Source organism: Rhinatrema bivittatum, chromosome 3 (assembly GCF_901001135.1).
Source record: "Rhinatrema bivittatum chromosome 3, aRhiBiv1.1, whole genome shotgun sequence".
Taxonomy (NCBI): Eukaryota; Metazoa; Chordata; class Amphibia; order Gymnophiona; family Rhinatrematidae; genus Rhinatrema; species Rhinatrema bivittatum.
This window is the reverse complement of record NC_042617.1, coordinates 233,725,491-233,744,114: the sequence shown is the minus strand read 5'-3', so window position 1 is coordinate 233,744,114 and position 18,624 is coordinate 233,725,491. Positions and strand designations below refer to the sequence as shown.

General features: G+C 48.6%; 1 protein-coding gene across 1 annotated transcript in view; it reads right to left on the bottom strand.

The window, feature by feature from the left end:
- The window catches only part of LOC115087293 (anaphase-promoting complex subunit 1-like), a 298,244-nt gene that overhangs the window by 104,550 nt on the left and 175,070 nt on the right, over positions 1-18,624 (bottom strand). Inside the window, exon 7 of the mRNA XM_029594311.1 lies at positions 16,249-16,316. Within this exon, the coding sequence (XP_029450171.1) occupies positions 16,249-16,316 (68 nt within the window). The remainder of the gene's footprint in view (positions 1-16,248; positions 16,317-18,624) is intronic.

Here is an 18,624-nt window from a genome sequence, read left to right as displayed (position 1 = left end):
GTATAGTGTGCTCGTGCTAGCAGTTGGAGACGGATCTGACGTCAGCACGGGTACATATACCCCCACAGGAAGTGAGGCAATTCAGTAATCTTCCTTGCAAAAGCTGTTATGGATATATGTGTACTGACGATCAATAAATTAGTGAAACAGGATTCCCCTGACCGATTGACAGTAGCTGGAGACCGCCAGCGTTCCCAACCGGAAGGCGTCGACACCTGGCAAAGGGGATGCTCTTATGTAAGAAAATGACATGGCTACCGTGAATCGGTGAAACCCATGTATACCGGCAGCCGGGCGGGATGCTGAGTCCATCTGTCTACACTAAGGAAAACGAGATTATCAGGTAAGTAATCTCAACATTTCCTAGCGTGTAGCCAGATGGACTCAGAACAAGTGGGATGTACAAAAGCTACTCCCGAAGCGGGCGGGAGGCTGCCTGAGGACCACGTAGGACCGCCCTCGCAAATGCTGTGCCCTCCCTGGCCTGGACATCCAGACGATAAAACCTGGAGAGGGAGGGAGGGAGGACCATGTCGCCGCTTAACATATTTCTGCGGGTGACAGCATCCTAGATTCTGCCCAAGATGCTGCTTGGGCTCTGGTAGAATGAGCCTTGACTTGTAGAGGTGGTGACTTCCCAGCCTCTACGTAGGCCGCCCTGATAACTTCTTTAATCCAGTGGGCGATGGTGGGCCGAGAGGCCGCTTCTCCTTGTTTCTTGCCGCTGTGAAGGACGAACAGATGGTCCGTCTTTCGTACTGCGTCTGTCATTTCCAGATATCTGGGCAGCAATCTGCCGATGTCGAGATGGCGTAGCAAACGCCCTTCTTCTGATTTCTTCAAACCCGCCTTGGTTGGCAAGGATATGGTTTGGTTGAGGTGAAATTGTGAGACCACCTTAGGCAAGAAGGAGGGAACCGTGTGAAGATGGATAGCCTCAGGAGTGATTCTGAGAAAGGGATCACGGCAGGACAGCGCTTGTAGTTCCGAAATGCGGCGTGCTGAACACACTGCCAGCAGGAACACCATCTTCAAAGTGAGAGAATGGAGAGACAGGCCCCGAAGGGGTCTGAAGGTGGATCCTGCGAGGAAATCCAAGACAATGTTGAGGTTCCACAGGGGCACTGGCCACTTCAGTGGCGGACGAATGTGCTTGACTCCTTTCAGGAAGCGGGAAACATCTGGGTGCGTGGCAATGGTCCTGCCATCCCTCCTGGGACCGTAGCAAGACAGCGCAGCCACCTGAACTTTGATGGAGCTTAGGGAGAGACCCTTCTGAAGCCCATCCTGCAGGAAATCCAGAACAATAGGGATTGTGGTCGCATGTGGATTGGTGCCATGAGTGTCGCACCAGGCTTCAAATACTCTCCAGATCCTTATGTATGTGAGGGATGTGGAAAACTCGGAGGAGTGTATCTATCACCGGCTCCGAGTAACCTCTTTTCTTCAGTCTAGCCCTCTCAATGGATAGACCGTAAGAGAGAATTGAGCTGGATCCTCGTGAAGGATGGGACCTTGACATAGCAGGTCCCTGAGCGGAGGCAGGGGAAGAGGCTCCCCTGCCAGTAGTCTTCTCATGTCCGCGTACCAGGGTCTTCTTGGCCAGTCTGGTGCCACTAGAAGAACTAGGCCCCTGTGCCTCTGAATCTTGTGTATAAGGGCGCCCAGCAGGGGCCACGGAGGAAAGGCGTATAAGCAGGGTCCCTGGAGGCCATGGCTGAACCAGGGCATCGATCCCGTGAGAGAACGGATCTTGCTTGCGGCTGAAGTATCTGGGTACTTGAGCATTGGACCTGTCCGCTAGTAGGTCCATGTCCGGAGTCCCCCACTGATCCACAATCATCTGGAAGGCTGTGGGGGACAGCTGCCATTCTCCGGGATTTAGGCTTTCCCTGCTGAGGAAATCTGCCGCGGTGTTGTCCCTTCCAGCAATGTGGACGGTGGAGATGTCCTGGAGATTCACCTCTGCCCAAGCCATCAGCGGGGCTATCTCTAGGGACACCTGTTGACTTCTGGTTCCGCCCTGTCGGTTGATGTATGCCACCGTGGTGGCGTTGCCTGACATCACTCTGACTGCTCTGTTCCTCAATCTGTGAGCAAATTGCAGGCAGGCCAACCGGACTGCCCGTGCCTCTAATCGGCTGATGTTCCACCCCGACTCTTCTCTGTTCCACCGCCCTTGGGCGGTGAGCTCTTTGCAGTGTGCTCCCCATCCGCTCAGGCTGGCATCTGTGGTGAGCAGAGTCCACGTGGGGGAGGACATCTTCGACCCCCTGCTCGTGTGGTTGGACTGCAACCACCACCGTAGCTGGGTCCGCACTCTGGCTGGTAGAGGGAGATGCACGGAGTAATTCTGGAAGCGGGGGCTCCATCGAGAGAGCAGGGAGCGTTGTAGAGGTCTCATAAGGGCCCTTGCCCAGGGTACCACTTCCAGGGTGGATGCCATGAGACCGAGAACGTGCAGATAATCCCAAGCTATGGGCCGACTGGCTCCCATCAAGGACCGTAGACGCGACTGGAGTTTTAACTTTCTCTTGGTAGTGAGACTGACTTTGTCTGCCTGGGTGTCGAACTGGACTCCCAGGTATTCCAGTGTTTGGGAAGGCTGTAGGCAACTCTTGTTTAGGTTGACTACCCATCCCAGGCTTTCCAGAAGAGCGATCACTCTGTTGGTTGCCCGATGGCTCTCCTCTCGTGATTTCGCCCTGATCAGCCAATCGTCTAGGTAGGGATGGACAAGGATTCCTTCCCGTCTGAGCGCCGCTGCTACCACTACGATCACCTTGGTGAAGGTCCGCGGCGCTGTGGCTAACCCGAAGGGCAAAGCCCAGAATTGGAAGTGTCGTCCCAGAACCTTGAAGCTGATGATCCTGATGGATCGGGATATGCAGGTAGGCTTCTGACAAGTCTAAGGCTGTGAGGAACTCCCCTGGCTGTACTGCGGTCTTGACTGAGCGCAGAGTTTCCATGCGAAACCTCGGGACCCTTAAGTATCGGTTGACTGACTTGAGGTCCAATACGGGCCGAAAAGTGCCCTCTTTCTTGGGTACCATGAAATAAATGGAATAGTGCCCAGAATCCATGTCCCATGCAAGTACTGGGATTATGGCTTTCAAGGACAGGAGCCTCGCCAGGGTAGCTTCCAATGCTGCCTTCTTGTGGATTGGACACGGGGATTCCACAAACCTGTCTGGAGGGATGTGATGGAAGTCCAGATAATAGCCCTCTCGGATGATGGTGAGGACCCACTGGTCCGACGTTATCTCGACACATCTGGGGTAGAAGAGGGTTAACCTGCCCCCTATGGCTCCGTCCCCCGGATGGATCGGCTGATTCTCATTGGGAGGCCCAGCCGGGACCTGAACCTGAGCCGGCTCCCCTCTTGTGCTGCTTGGTCCGAAAGGTCTGGTTCCTGGCCTGAGGACGAGGTGCCTGGTAGCGAGTCCCATAGGGAATGAAGCGTTGGGAGCTTCTGCCTCTGGATGGCCTTGGAAAGGCGCGCTGGTTCCTTTTGAACCTGTCTTCCGGCAGTCGAGGTACTGGAGAGGCGCCCCATGTGCTGGCCAGTTTATCAAGGTCGCTGCCGAACAGGAGAGAGCCCTTAAAGGGCATTCTGGTGAGGCGTGTCTTAGAAGGAGCATCGGCTGACCAGTTCCGTATCCAGAGCTGCCTCCTGGCTGCTACTGAGGATGAGACCCCCTTGGCTGTTGTACGGACTAGGTCGGATACAGCATCTGTGAGGAACGAGAGAGCTGACTCCATGTCCGCTGCCGGAGCATTCTTCCTGACCTGTGACAAACAGAAACGCGTCACCACTGTGCAGCAGGTTGCGATCCGCAAAGAAAGAGCTGCCACCTCAAAGGTCTGTTTCAGGATGGCGTCCAGTCGCCGGTCATGAGGCTCCTTGAGGGCCGTCCCCCCTCAACTGGAATGGTAGTGCGCTTGACCACAGCGCTAACCAAGGCGTCCACCTGAGGGCACGCCAGCATATCCTTGATTGCCGGGTCCAGGGGGTACATGCCCGTCAGGGCCCGACCCCCTTTGAAGGAGGCCGCTGGCGCAGTCCACTCCAAATCTATCAGTTGTTGCGCTGCTTGCAGGAAGGGAAAATGGCGGGCTGTAGGACGAAGACCTTCCAGCACGGGGTTCTGCGTAGCTGCCTCCATAGTGCTGGGGCCTGGAATAGCCAACTCCGTCAGGCACTGAGATACCAGGTCGGAGAGATCTTCCTTGGGAAAGAACCGCCTCATAGTTCGATATGGCTCAATCCCCGAGGGAAGTTCCCCCTTCTCGGGGGGTTCGGACTCGTCCTCCGAGACATCAGGGTCCGCATGAGCTGGACTGCCCGGAGGCGGGTGCCCACGATAAGGGCGAGAGGGTCCAGGGGCAGGGTCAGCTGGAGCAGCCGCAGGGCCTGGACGGGAAGCTGACTGCATCTGTACAAAGGCATGGATCCCCTTAAATAAATCCACCCATGAAATGGAAGCGGTCTCTAGCCGTCGGGGTACCAGGTTCCCTGGGATTCCTGGATGTTCGAGACTGCCCGCTAGATCCGGGATGGCCCCTGGGGAACTGTCGACAAACCTCGGTTGAGACTGGTCCTGGCCCGAGGCTCCCACGGCCTCTTCACATTGGGCACAAAGGGAGTCTGGCTCCTCGCTCTGCGTGGCTCTAAGCTGGCATGCTGAGCAGAGGCCGAGAGCTTTCACGCCGGAATCAGGAGGTGCCACCGCAGGAGACGCCGGGGCGTTTAAATGTTCCATCGTGGCTTGCGAATACAGGGCGCTGGCGCTTATGCAGCCAAGAATATCACTCAATAATAATATGCGCTCAATAATATGCACTTAAAAATATGCACTTAAAAATATGCGGTGAGCAATATGCGCTCAATAATATACAATATGCGCTCAATAATATGCGCTCAATAATATGCGGTGAGCAATATACGCTCAATAGTATACAATATGCGCTCAATAATATGCGGTCAGCAATATACGCTCAATAATATGCGCTCAATAATATGCGATCAACAATATACGCTCAATAATATACAATATGCGCTCAATAATATGCGGTCAGCAATATCCACACAATAATATACAATATGCGCTCAATAATACACGCTCAATAATATGCGGTGAGCAATATATGCTCAGTAAATATACAATATGCGCTCAATAATATGCGATCAGCAATATACACCCATCAACAGGCGCCTATCATGGGTGCTCAATACCTGAACAAGGCCGACAAAATGGCGACCTCCACGGCGTGTCGCATGCAGGCAACGCCGCCGATCCTCGTACCTCGGAGACCAAAAGTAAGAGATATACGCCTTACCTGATCCTCAGCGCTTCCCGGCTGGAACCCGTGCGGTCTCCGGCTGCAGGGGGAGAGGGGAAATACCTTCACCGCCGCGCTTGAGGAAATGCACCCGCTGCCTCTAAGTCCACACTGGGACCAAGGCACCTCTCAGCCACGCCCGAGCCCTTCTCGCTCGGGGGCTAGATCCCTGCCGCGATTCGGCCACCGGACCAAGGCGTGGACCTCCGAGGGATTGCGGAAATCACCCCGGGAAACTCAACTGGGGGAGGGACCCGAGGGTATCACCGCAGGAGTGCGGGGCTCGTTATTCTGTAGAAATTTAGTAAGTAGAATATAGAAAGTAGAAAGTAGTATTGGAAAACACGCTCAGCGAGCGTGCAGGCTCTCCAAACTGCTTTGGAGATGGAAATTACTGAATTGCCTCACTTCCTGTGGGGGTATATGTACCCGTGCTTACTTCAGATCCGTCTCCAACTGCTAGCACGAGCACACTATACCCACTTGTTCTGAGTCCATCTGGCTACACGCTAGGAAATGGCACAATTCACTAACCAAGAGAAACAGATATCTTGGCTATGATCATTACTGTTTTTTCTTGTCAAGAAGAAAACCTGAGTAAACTATCTGGGAGGCTGAAGATTATTTGAATCCAAAGAGTAACCGATCGCCTTGACAGACATGCATTTTATTAGTCAGTGACTAAAAATATGCATAGAAAGTGGGCAGTGGAGTGCCTCAGGGATCTGTATTGGGACCCTTACTTTTCAATATATTTATAAATGATCTGGAAAGAAATACGATGAGTGAGATAATCAAATTTGCAGATGATACAAAATTGTTCAGAGTAGTTAAATCACAAGCAGATTGTGATAAATTGCAGGAAGACCTTGTGAGATTGGAAAATTGGGCATCAAAATGGCAGATGAAATTTAATGTAGGTAAGTGCAAGGTGATGCATATAGGGAAAAATAACCCATGCTATAGTTACACAATGTTAGGTTCCATGTTAGGTGCTACAACCCAAGAAAGATATCTAGGTGTCATAGTGAATAACACATTGAAATGGGATCCGATCACATATATGCAGCTGACTCTGAAAAATGTTGAGAACGTAATCCTGAATGTAAATGTGTTATATAAGATTTGCTTTTCCCTTAACACCTTACTTCCTTGACAGGGAAAGGAAGCTTTTACTCTCCTTTCTCTTAGTGACTGTACTTTATATTCCACCAAATTCACCTTGGTGAATGTCTATGGTCCAAATACAGACCAGCATGCCTTCTATCGTCATCTGACTGATGCCCTTGCACTTTTTGGGTTTGAAAATGTATATCTTGGAGGTGATTGGAATGAGTGCCTGAATCCTGCTTTGGACAGGATCTCTAAGGTCTGAGGGGGACAGACTCAGGGTACTAGTATTAGAGATCTCACTGAAACATTTCATTTATTAGATGTTTGATGGTGCCAGCCCCCTGTAGATAGGGATTACATTTACTTTTTTCCTAGCATTGCTACGTATAGTAGAATTGATTATTTTCTGTGTACTCCCAATATTTATTTCATTGTCATCTCTAGTGGTATATTGAATTGTACCATTCTGATCACCATCCTGTCCAGATGCTCATCCAAGTGGCTCTCCTGGTCCTAGGCCTTTTACTTGGAAATTAAACACCTTTCTTCTCGGGGATAAAACACTTCCCCGAGCTCTTGTGGGAGGCTGTTTCTGAATTCAATGAATTTAATCCAGAGGGGGAAGATGCACCAGAATTACAGTGGGATATCTTCAAAGCCTTTTTGCGGGGTAAAATCATAAGCCTTGTTAGCTATCTTCGGAAAGAGAGCCGAAAGAAGGCTGAAGAGCTGAAGGGTAAAATACAGGATAAACATATAAAGGGCTGCTTTAACAGTACCTACAAGTTACTAGACGCTGCCTAGAGAGAGTTAAAAAACTTGGAAGTGGGGAAAATTGTGAAATCGTTCAAGTACAATTGGTTAAAGTATTATGAGCATGGTGACAGATCAGGAGCTATGTTAGCTCAGGCGGTGAAGAAATGGGAAGGTAAAGCTAGTATTTACATGATGAATAGGTGCTCTGGTGAGAAATTACAGATCTCTTAGAGATTGAACATTTGTTTGTAAACAATTACTCAATTATATAGTGCTGATGATCTGTGGGCGCTGACAGCATTGCAGCGTTTCTGAACAATTTAAATTTCCTCAATTGAATGACGTGCAAAAAGAAATGCTTGCAGCACCTGTTGTAGAATTAGAGGTTCAGGTGGCAGTTAAGGCATTACCAGCGGGCAAATGTCCAGGTCCAGATAGATACCCGATGGTATTTTTTAAGAAACACCTGTCAGAGATGACCTAGTTTCTTCTCCCTCTCTTTCAAAGAGCAGGGGATGTTCTTTGGATAGTATGGCTGATGCCACTATCTCATTTATCCACAAAAAGGGCAAGGACATAGAAGAATGTTCCTCCTATAGGCCTCTCTCTCTCTCTCTATTGAATTCCGACATTAAAATAGCTGCAAAGATCCTTTAGTTACACGTGGAAGCAGTGCTCCTGAGTTTAATTTACGGGGATCAAACAGGCTTTGTGAAGGGAAGGTGCTTCCACAAAAATAGTAGAAGGCTATTCAACATTTTGCACATGGCCAATAAGAGGGGTAATGCTGCTCTGTTGTTATTAGATGCAGAAAAGGCCTTTGATAGAATGGGGTGGCCCTTCCCTTTTCAGGTCATGAGGCATGCTGGGATATCCAACAGGTTTGCCAATGGGATTCAAGCTATGTATGAGAGGCCTAGAGCCCACCTTTTACTCAATGGTTCATTATCCCCCTTTTTTTTTTTTTTTTTTTTACAATAGAGCAGGCCACTTGCCAAAGTTGCCCTGTCGCCTCTGCTGTTCTATTTGGCCATTGAACCTCTGGTAGCTGAGATCAGGCAGAACCTGGAGGATGTGATCAAAAGATCTTGTTATATGCTGATGACATGTTGGTCTTTTGACAGATCCTGCAGTGTCGTGGTCGGTTCTTTTAGAACACTTGGATACATAAGTTTCCCTATCTACCTATAAAGTAAACTATGATAAGTCTGAAATATATTCGGTTCATCCTCGGATGGTGATACCTGCTAGTTTGTCTGCCTTTTCGTTGACGAGGGATGGCGTTTCCTGTTTGGGAACCCATGTCGCCAGGGATTAGCGTAGTTTATTTTCTAGAAATGATGCCGTGCTGCTGGGGAAAATTAAGCAACATTTGCATAACTGATGTGGGTGGGTAGAATTAGCCTTTTAAAGATGAATGTGCTGCCTAAACTTTTATACTTGTTTCAGGGTGCAGGTCTTCTCCACCTGCATAGCTGGATTGGGAGGATAATTTGGAATCATAAACCAGCAAGTCAGCTGAGGCAGAGTAAGGAGCAGGGGGGAATGGCTCTGCCTAATTTTCATCTCTATTACTGGATTGCTAGGCTGGGATGTATCCATACTTGGAGTTTCTTGGCTTGTGTTGGAGGAGCATTAAGGGGACGTGACTAATCTAGCAATACTCCCCTTTTTACCTGTTGATTCGGCTCTGAGGCGTAGGGTGAGCAGAGGTAGTCCTCTGCTGGCTCATACATTACATGTATAGACGCAGGTCAATAGATATTTGAGGATAGAATACTAGCATTTGTCACAGATCTCCCCTCTTTTGGGAACCTTGTGTTGTTCGGCTGTACCTTTTCCCCTGTTTTTAGGGAATGGAGAGGGAAGGGTTTAGTTACAGTTATGGGATGATGGTTTTCGGACTTTTCAGGACCTGAGCTTAATCCTGATGCTCATGCTCAATATTTACAGCTGTGTTGGGCTTTAATGGGACATTTTGACTTGGCTCAGCCTTTACCTAATTTGAACGGTATGGAGAGATACCTTAGTGATCCTGGTGCGTGAATCTGAGATATAGCATGCATTTAGCAAATGTTGCTTACCTGTAACAGGTGTTCTCACAGGACAGCAGGATGTTAGTCCTCAGATATGGGTGACATCATCAGGATGGAGCCCAATCAGGAAAACTTCTGTCAAAGTTTCCAGAACTTTGACTGGCCCCTACTGGGCATGCCCAGCATGGCACTAACCCTGCAGCCAGCAGGGGTCCCCCTTCAGTCTTATTTGATAGCTACAGGCAGTGCCGAAAAAATAAAACAACAAAACGTTACGAACCCAACACCGCGGGGTGGCGGGCGGGTTTCGTGAGGACTAACATCCTGCTGTCCTGTGATAACACCTGTTACAGATAAGCAACATTTGCTTTCTCACAGGACAAGCTGTACAGAGTTGAGTACTGAGCTGAGGATGTCCGAACATGCACCAAATGTACCCAACGGTGTGCAACAGGCACAACAACTGGGGTGGAATTTGGTAGAGGGCATCCTGAACCTCACCGGGCAGGCGGAAGGGTGTTGGTACGTCACGTTGGAAATAGGTTATGCAGGACAGATTGGCCGAAGATGGAATCCTGTCTTCCGGCTTTGTCCAAGCAATAGTGGGCTGCGAAAGTGTGGAGAGAACTCCAGGTGGCAGCCCTGCAAATGTCAGGAAGTGGCACCGATCGTAGGTGTCCTACTGAAGTTGCCATGGCCCTCACAGAGTGTGCTTTAACACAGGCTTGGAAAGGAATGCCTGCTTGCTGATAGCAAAAAGATATGCAGTCCGCCAACCAGGAGGAGAGAGTCTGCTTACCCACAGGTTGCCCTAATTTGTTGGGATGGAAAGATACGAATAACTGAGTGCTCTTCCTGTGGGCAACTGTACGGTCTAGGTAGAACGCTAGAGCCCGTTTACAGTCAAGGGTATGCAGAGCCTGTTCCCCTGGGTTGGAGTGGGGCCTGGGGAAGAAGATAGGTAGTATGATGGATTGATTAATGTGAAACTCCGAAACTACCTTAGGCAAAAACTTAGGGTGAGTGCGGAGTACCGCCCGGTCCTGCAGGAGTTTAGTGTAAGTCAGATAGGTAACTAGGGCCTGTAACTCACTAACCCTGCGAGCTGAAGTGATAGCCAAAAGGAAAATCACTTTCCATGTGAGATATTTTAGGTCACAGGAGTGAAGAGGTTCGAAGGGTGGTTTCATGAGCCGCCCGAGAACCAGATTAAGGTCCCAAGAAGGGGCCGGAGGATGTAAAGGTGGCTTGATATGGAGCAAGCCTTTAAGAAAACGTGTTATGAGGGGTTGACCCGATATAGGGACATCCCAGACACCTTTATGGAAGGCGGCTACCGCATTGACATGCATTCTGATGCAAGAGGTCTTTAGACCTGATTCCGATAAATGCCAGAGATAGTCCAAAAACCTTGGGAGTGGACAGGAAAAGGGATCAAGGGATTGCGAAGAACACCATGATTTGTACCTTTTCCATTTATAGGAATAAGATTTTCTTGTGGAAGGCTTCCGTGAAGCAATCAGGACACGAGAAACCGAATCTGAAAGGTTAAGTGGTTGAAGGATTAATCTTTCAACATCCATGCCGTCAGGGACAAGGCCTGAAGATTGGGATGGCGTAGACATCCGTCATTCTGAGTGATCAGAAGTGGGTGCGTTTCCAAGGGAATGTGCCTGCGAATGGAGAGATCCTGGAGTATGGGAAACCACACTTGGCGTGGACAGTGAGGTGCTATCAGGATCATGGTTCCCTTGTCCTGACGGAGCTTCATGAGAGTCTTCGAGAGAAGGGGAATGCATAAAGCAGACCGGCTGCCCACGAGAGGGAGAATGCATCTCTGGGCTGAGAGCGCTCGCTCTGAATGAGAGAGCAGTAATTGTCCACCTTGTGGTTCTGAGGGGACGCAAAGAGGTCTATTTGGCGATGACCCCATTGCTGGAAGAGAGAGGTCGCTACAGAGGGATTGAGAGACCACTCGTGTGGCTGGAAGACACGACTCAAGTTTGTCTGCCAAGACATTGTGCACTCCCGGCAAATAGGTGGCCCTGAGGTACAACGAGCGGGAGAGTGCTTCCGCCCAAATCTGCGCAGCTTCCTGACACAGAAGGAAGGAGCCTGTGCCTCCCTGCTTGTTGATGTACTACATGGCCACCTGGTTGTCCATCTGAATCAGGATGACGTGATTTGATAGGCAATCCTGAAAAGCTCTGAGAGCATATCGCATCGCTCGAAGCTCCCGGAAATTTATCTGGTTCTTGGCTTCCTCTGGAGACCAAAAACCTTGTGACTGCAGATCGTTTACATGAGCTCCCCAGCCGAGGTTGGAAGCATCGGTGGTGAGAATGAGTTGAGGATCTGGCAGGTGAAAAGGCAGTCCCTGGAGGAGACTGTTCTGATCTTTCCACAGGCGAGAGACAGATGGAGTGCGTTGGTGATGTGGACAATGGTTGACAGAGGCTGAGTCGCTTGAATCCATTGTGACCTCAGAGTCCAATCCATGACTCTCATGGCCAGGCAGGCCATTGGTGTGAGATGGACTGAGGACGCCATGTGTCCGAGAAGGACAAGGAATTGTCGAGCTGTTGCTGTATACTGAGACTGCAACTGATGAGCGAGGGACATGATGGTTTGCACTCATTGAGGTAGGAAGGCTTTTTTGCCTGTAAGGTGTCCAAAGTCTGCCCCAATGAACGATAAGGTTTGAGATGGGACTAAATAGGATTTCTCGTAATTGACGAGAAATCCTAGAGAGATTAGAGTGTGTAGGGTCAAATCCAGGGACGACCGAGCGGCTTGCTGGGTTGGGGCCCTGATTAACCAGTCGTCTAAATAGGGGTAGACGTGAACACCTTGTTTCCTGAGAAAAGCTGCGACGACTATGAGACATTTGGTAAAGACTCGTGGTGCCGATGCTAGGCCGAATGGAAGCACCCGGTATTGATAGTGCCTTGGGCCTACTAAAAACCGGAGGTACTTGTGATAAGCTGGAGCTATCGCGATGTGGGTGTATGCGTCCTGGAGGTCCAGAGAGCAGAGCTAGTCTCCTCTTTGTAGAAGAGGTAGAAGCGAGCCCAAGGTTACCATTTTGAACTTTTCCCGCTGGAGGTACTTGTTAAGGGCACGTAGGTCCAGAATTGTACGAAGCCCCCCGGATTTTTTGGGGATCAAAAAGTACCAGGAATAGAACCCTAGGCCTTGTTGCGAAAGAGGAACGGGTTCTATTGCTCTTAATTGGAGAAGAAGGGAAACCTCCTGCTCCAGAAGGACAGAGTGGTCGGTTACTCTCCACGCTTGTAGAGGTGGGGAGTCCAGTGGAACAGCAAGAAAATACAGATGGTAACCCTGAGCAATGATTGCCAGCACCCATTGGTCGGTTGTGATTGATTGCCATATTCCATGAAAGTGGCATAGTTGGCCTCCCACTGGTATGCTTGGCAGAGGGATCAGGCTGCTGCTTGTGGCTTTTGCTTCTGGGGCTGGCGAGGCTGAGATTTTTGATAAGGCCTCGTAGCTCGGGACCTTGTTGGTGGGGGATAGTACTTCCTTGGACGGAAGAATGACTTCTTGGAGTCCTTCTTGAAGAGCTGTCTAGAAGGGAAGTCAGAAGGTATCAATGAGAGCTGTTTGAGGGTCTCATGATGGTCCTTTAACTCAGCCACTATTTGTTGAATCTGTTCACTGAATAGATTATCTCCTATACAGGGCACGTCAGAGAGCCTGTCTTGTACCTCTGGCCGAAGGTCAGAAGACTTGAGCCAGGCCCAGCGTCTTGCCGAAATGGCAGTTGCAGACACTCTAGTAGAGGTGTCGAAGATATCGTAAGCTGTTCGTATCTCATGCTTCCCTGCCTCAAAGCCCTTGTTGACAAGGGTTTGAAGATGTTCTTGGAATTGGTCAGGCAGGGTTTCAGAGAAGTCCTGTATTTGCTTGAAAATGACTCTATTGTATTGGGTCATGTACAGCTGGTAAGAAGCAATCCTGGAGATGAGCATGGCCCCTTGGAACACTCGTCGACCAATATTGTCTAGGAACTTGTGTTCCTTGACAGGAGGGGTAGAGGAGCGTGGCTTCGTCCTTTTCGCTTTCTTTTGAGCTGATTCTACCACAACTGAGTGGTGGTCAAGCTGAGATTTTTGAAAGCCCGGGGCTGACTGTACTAGATAAGTAGTGTCAGCTTTTCTGTGTTCTGGGGCAATGGATCCAGGATTTTCCCAGTTCTTTTTGAGGAGGTCAAGCAGAACTTGATGAATGGGAATAGAAGTGATCACTTTAGGGGCATCCAGGAATTGGAGAAGCTCCATCATCTGGTGCCTATCATCTTGCTCCGTCTGAAGCTGAAAAGGGACCAATTCCGACATTTCCTTCACAAAATTAATGAAAGAGAGGTCCTCTGGAGGAGAACACTTTCTACTTTCAGTAGGAGGAGGTGAAGGTAAATCATCGGTGTTTGTGGAAGTATCATCACCCCAGGTGTCATAAGGATCAGCAGGCTGACCTGTAGGACGAGAAGGGGGTTGGATACTCGAAGGGCCCGGCTGAGGCTCCGAGAAAATCGAAGGAATCGCCGGGGGCACCACGGACGCCCTGGGGGGCATTGGTACCGGCATCGATGGCACCGATGTGTGTATCGCCCCCGATGAATGAATCGGTGGCGAGGGACGACATGGCATCGATGGCTGAGGCAATACCCCTGAAGGAGTAATGCGGAATGGTGTTTCTCCTCCCGATGAAGCAGTCATGGGGGAGCGCACCATAGCCATCGGAGACCCGGGAATCACCGGTGGAAGGGCAGTCATGAGCACCTCCATCTGGGATAGTAGCGGTGCCAGCGCTGCTGGAATCGGGTCGATGACCGGTTCCACTCTCGGTGCTGGTGTCAGTGCCGGAGTGACCTGGAGTCGTTGCATCACTTTGTCGATGGCCTCCTGGACCAGCCAGTCCAGTTCTTCCCGGAGACCTGGGGCAATCAGCTCCAGCTCCGTGACGGAAGAGGGAGGCTGAGGCACAGTCGGAGGGACCACCTTTACAGGTGGAATCGTGACTCCCAAACCCCAATTGGGTGAGGGTGGCCTCAATGTCCCGGTTACAGGCGTGGTCGGTGCCACTCCTGGATGGGGCTTCTTCGACGGTGGCTCGGACGGTGGCGAGGTCGATGATTTTGCTCCCTCGACGGTCCGAGACTTACAATGCCGATGCTTCTCCCTACGATCTCCTCGATCCTGAGGGGGAGAAACGAGAGTCGATGGCCGTGAAGACGTCAATGGCGGGCGGTCACCGGACAGTTGTCGATGGTGGTGCAACTTCTACGGTGCCGGTTCCGATGACGTCGATGCGATGGACGGCGTCGGGGTGTGAGCATGGAAATGGAGTGCCATCTTCTCCATTCTGGCTTTGCGACCTTTTGGTGTCATGAGGGCACATTTGGTGCAAGTCAGGACATCATGCTCACGGCCTAAACACATTACACAGACTCTATGATGGTCTGTGATAGACATGGTGCGAGTACAGTCTGGGCACCGACAGAAACCCGACGCCATGGCCATAGAAAAATCAAGCCGCAGTACGGTCGATGGCCAGTAGGCCGCAAGGGCCAAACGATGGTAATCGACGAAAAACGGTGAAAAACTTACCGGAGTACCGTGGCTTGAGAAAAGTTAGAGGAGGGACCCCTGTGGGGCGAAGTAATTTTAATTAAGTCCGTGAGGAAAATTCCTGTCAGGAATCTCTCCAGAGCTCCTAAACCGCGAGGCTACTGCTGCGCAGAAAAAAGAAGACTGAAGGGGGACCCCTGCTGGCTGCAGGGTTAGTGGCATGCTGGGCATGCCCAGTAGGGGCCAGTCAAAGTTCTGAAAACTTTGACAGAAGTTTTCCGTGATTGGGCTCCTTCCTGATGATGTCACTCATATGTGAGGACTACCATCCTGCTTGTCCTGTGAGAAATCATGGTATCTTGGAAAAGAAGTTTGGGAATTCTACCCCACAGTCTCTTATTGCCTGTAATGCTGTTCTGTGTTTGGAATTGGAGAACAGAAATTGGAAAACTATATGGATGTCAGCGCATTGCCTTTCTATTTGTGCTAAGCACACTGTGCTGATGGTTGGTCTATTGCATAGAACTTATAGAACGCCAGTTCATTACTCAAAAATGTTTCCTGATGCAGATATTTGTTGGAGAGGATGTGGGGAGATTGCTACTTTCATACACATTTGCCCAAATGTCAGCTATTTTTGGTCCCTGGTTGCGCAGGAAATTGCCAATATTAAGGGTTTTCCCATACACACTGGACCACAGCTGGGGCACTGGGTAGATGGGTGGCCTCACTGATTCCGTTTAAAAGTAGACAGTTGGTTGGTCAACTGTTGTGGTGGCTAGATTTACCGTCACCACCTTTTGGAAATCGAGCCCCCCGCTTGATTATTGGCTGAGCTAGGTGCGTGAAATAGCGGACATAGAGTATTTGCAATACGATCTGAAAAAATAAAACTTTAAATATGGACAGATATGGGGTCCATATATTGCACATTGTATGCAACAGCAGTTGATGTAGGTTTCATGTGAAAATGTTCATCCTTCATGTACAATTTGGACGCTGCATGTATTATTGCTACCTCTGTAAGAAGCAGTTATGATGCTGTCATAATATCTGGCCAGTTGTAAGGTTTGTGCTGTATTGTTTGGTACACTGGGAGGGAAAAAAGTTATTAAAAAGGATTGTGTTTTACAAGCTCTGTGGGGAAAAAAAAAGATTAAGGGGCCCTGCCTGGGAAGTGATATATGGCTGCATATGCTAGAAGCTTTGAAATCAAAAGTTCAATGCCGGGCTTCATTGGATGATGTAACTCACATGTGAGGACTGACATCTTGCTTGCCTTGAAGAAAAATAAATATGTGATAAAATATATAAAAATCAACTGAAAGCCAACCTGAAATTATTTATAAGGAATTAAGGAGAAGAAACATTTTAAGCCCCATCAGCAGGAATACTTATACAGAACTTACTTTAGATGTTGGGGTCCCTTGCTTAAATCTATCACTATCTCCCAGTACCGCGGGCCTTTAACTTTTATCTGCAAAAATAGAGAGCAATTAGCAGTGAGCTATCATATATAAGCATCCACGGACATAATACTGGACAAGAAAAGTTTCTATGATGACAACAGGTGGCCTTGTAGAGCAATTAGTTACTTGTGACCAAGCAATGCAACATAAGATTTCTTTCAATTTATGCAGATGGTTTAGGTAAAAGTTTTTTAAAAATCCAGACATATTACACAGCCAACATCTTTAATAGGAATTTTGACTAAATCCTGTTTATTAATTTTCCCACCAGTCTGGACCTCTGGATATCCTCTAGTGTTGCAGGTTCAGAGACTGACAAAAATCACAGATCCTGCAATGTTTTCACTTCTCTTCAAATGACCGAGCTTTGCTGCTCTCGCAATGGGTTCCAATTAAGAAACCTTCCAAAGCCTCAAATGAAATAAATACTAATAGAGCACAATTAGAAATGTCAGCCTATTAGAAATCCTTAAAACGCTGGAACTCACAAAGGTCTGCTGAGTGAAAATGGGTTACCTTTTGTAAGGAATATTAAGAATATCTTTGCTCATAGACTTGCCAACCTAGCGAAGGAGGCTTTAAACCAGGTTTGAAGGGAATGATGACAAAAGTTCAAAGGTAAGCAGGACATAAGATAACTGGAATGAAGTCTTGGACATAGGTAAATTAGTACTTAGTTATTAGACATAAGAGCTCACAGCTTGTAGTGAAAGCAAGCAGCACACTTTTTGGGAGAGAGGAATAGAGTGCGCAAAGGACCAAGGTTTGTGATAAGCCATTTGCAGCTGGGACTCCCTCTCATCCTACCAACAAGGGCACTGCCTTGACCTAGTCCTGTCTTCCAACTTCACTCTCTCAGACTTCTCCACCTCTGTTCTTGCTAATCTGTGTTCTTCCCCTTTCTAACCATTATCTGATAACTTTCATACTTAGCCACCTTCCTCTGAATTCTTGTCCAATCACCAACACTAGGAATATCCAAGCTATTGACCCCTGCCATCCTCTCCAGTACTGTCTTATTTCTCCAACCCTGTTAAAGTCTGTTGATGACAATTTCTTCTTATAACACACTTTCGTTACCCCTCCCCTGAACTGTAAGGCATGTCAAAACCCCAACCTTGGCTCACACCTCCATAATTCACTCCTGGGTTTCCACACTCACTCTGCAGAGTGTGTCTGCCTGAAATCTCATTCCTATGCAGATTTCATATGTTTCAAATTAATGCTTGGCTCCTTCTGATCTATTACACTTGCCCAGCAAGATTATGTCGATCTGACAAACACCCTTGCCTCCAATTTCCACTATCTCTTTGCCAAACTCACCTCCCTCTCTCGCCTTCCTATCTTCCCTACATTTTCTGCCCAGACTATGGATGACGTTTTACATGAAAAGACTGACAAGATTAATAGTGAATTCTCCACTAGACTGGTTCCTGTGCCCCCAATTCATTCATCTCCCCTTCCTTTGGCCCTTGCCACACTTTCTTCCATTTCTGAAATCATGGAGGAGGAACTACTTATTCCTCTGACCTCATTCCCACCCTGCTCCTCCAGTTCTATCTCCCCTGAAATCATCTCCTCAGTTGATCACTTGCCACTGCAACTGTCCCTCTTCCTTCAAATATGCTGTTAACATGCTGCACCTCAAAAAACCTAAACTGAACCCTTCCTGCTCTGCTTACTATCAGCCTATCTCTCTCCTTTTTGCATCTAAACTGCTTGAATAGTTGACCACAAATTACAAATATGCAGACAGAAATTGAAATGGAAACCCAAAGAAGCAACACACTGAATGCAGTACAAAACTGGAAAATCAGAAACACATTCACTTCTACACTTAAGCCAAGCCTCCACTGTCATTCTTGTGAGACATGGAGGGGTTATGTTGGAGCTGTTGAGATCCTGTCATTCTTCTCGAGGACAATTTTTTCTTTTCTATTCTTTTTTAATTTAAGTTTTTTATTGAAGATTTAATAAAAAAAACAAACTTGCACAATTGCTTACAGGCTTTCCAACATATTAAGGTACACACAAACAGTCAGTGCAAAGTTGTTAACATGTCCCCTTCCTAACCCTCCTCCCCACCTCCCACCCCCCATGGTACAAAATTGACAAAGCAGATTTAGATAAAGCAATAGTCTTCATCATAACAAGAGAAAAACCAAAAAAGCGCTACGGGGCAGGCTGTCGCGCCCGCACCACTCCTACTGGTCCGACAAATGTTTGCTAATCAAGCACTATCCACTATTGTATCCTCAGTTGTAGTATCCTGCAGGGCACAATATCCTATGCAGGTTGGCAATGTAAGCACAATAC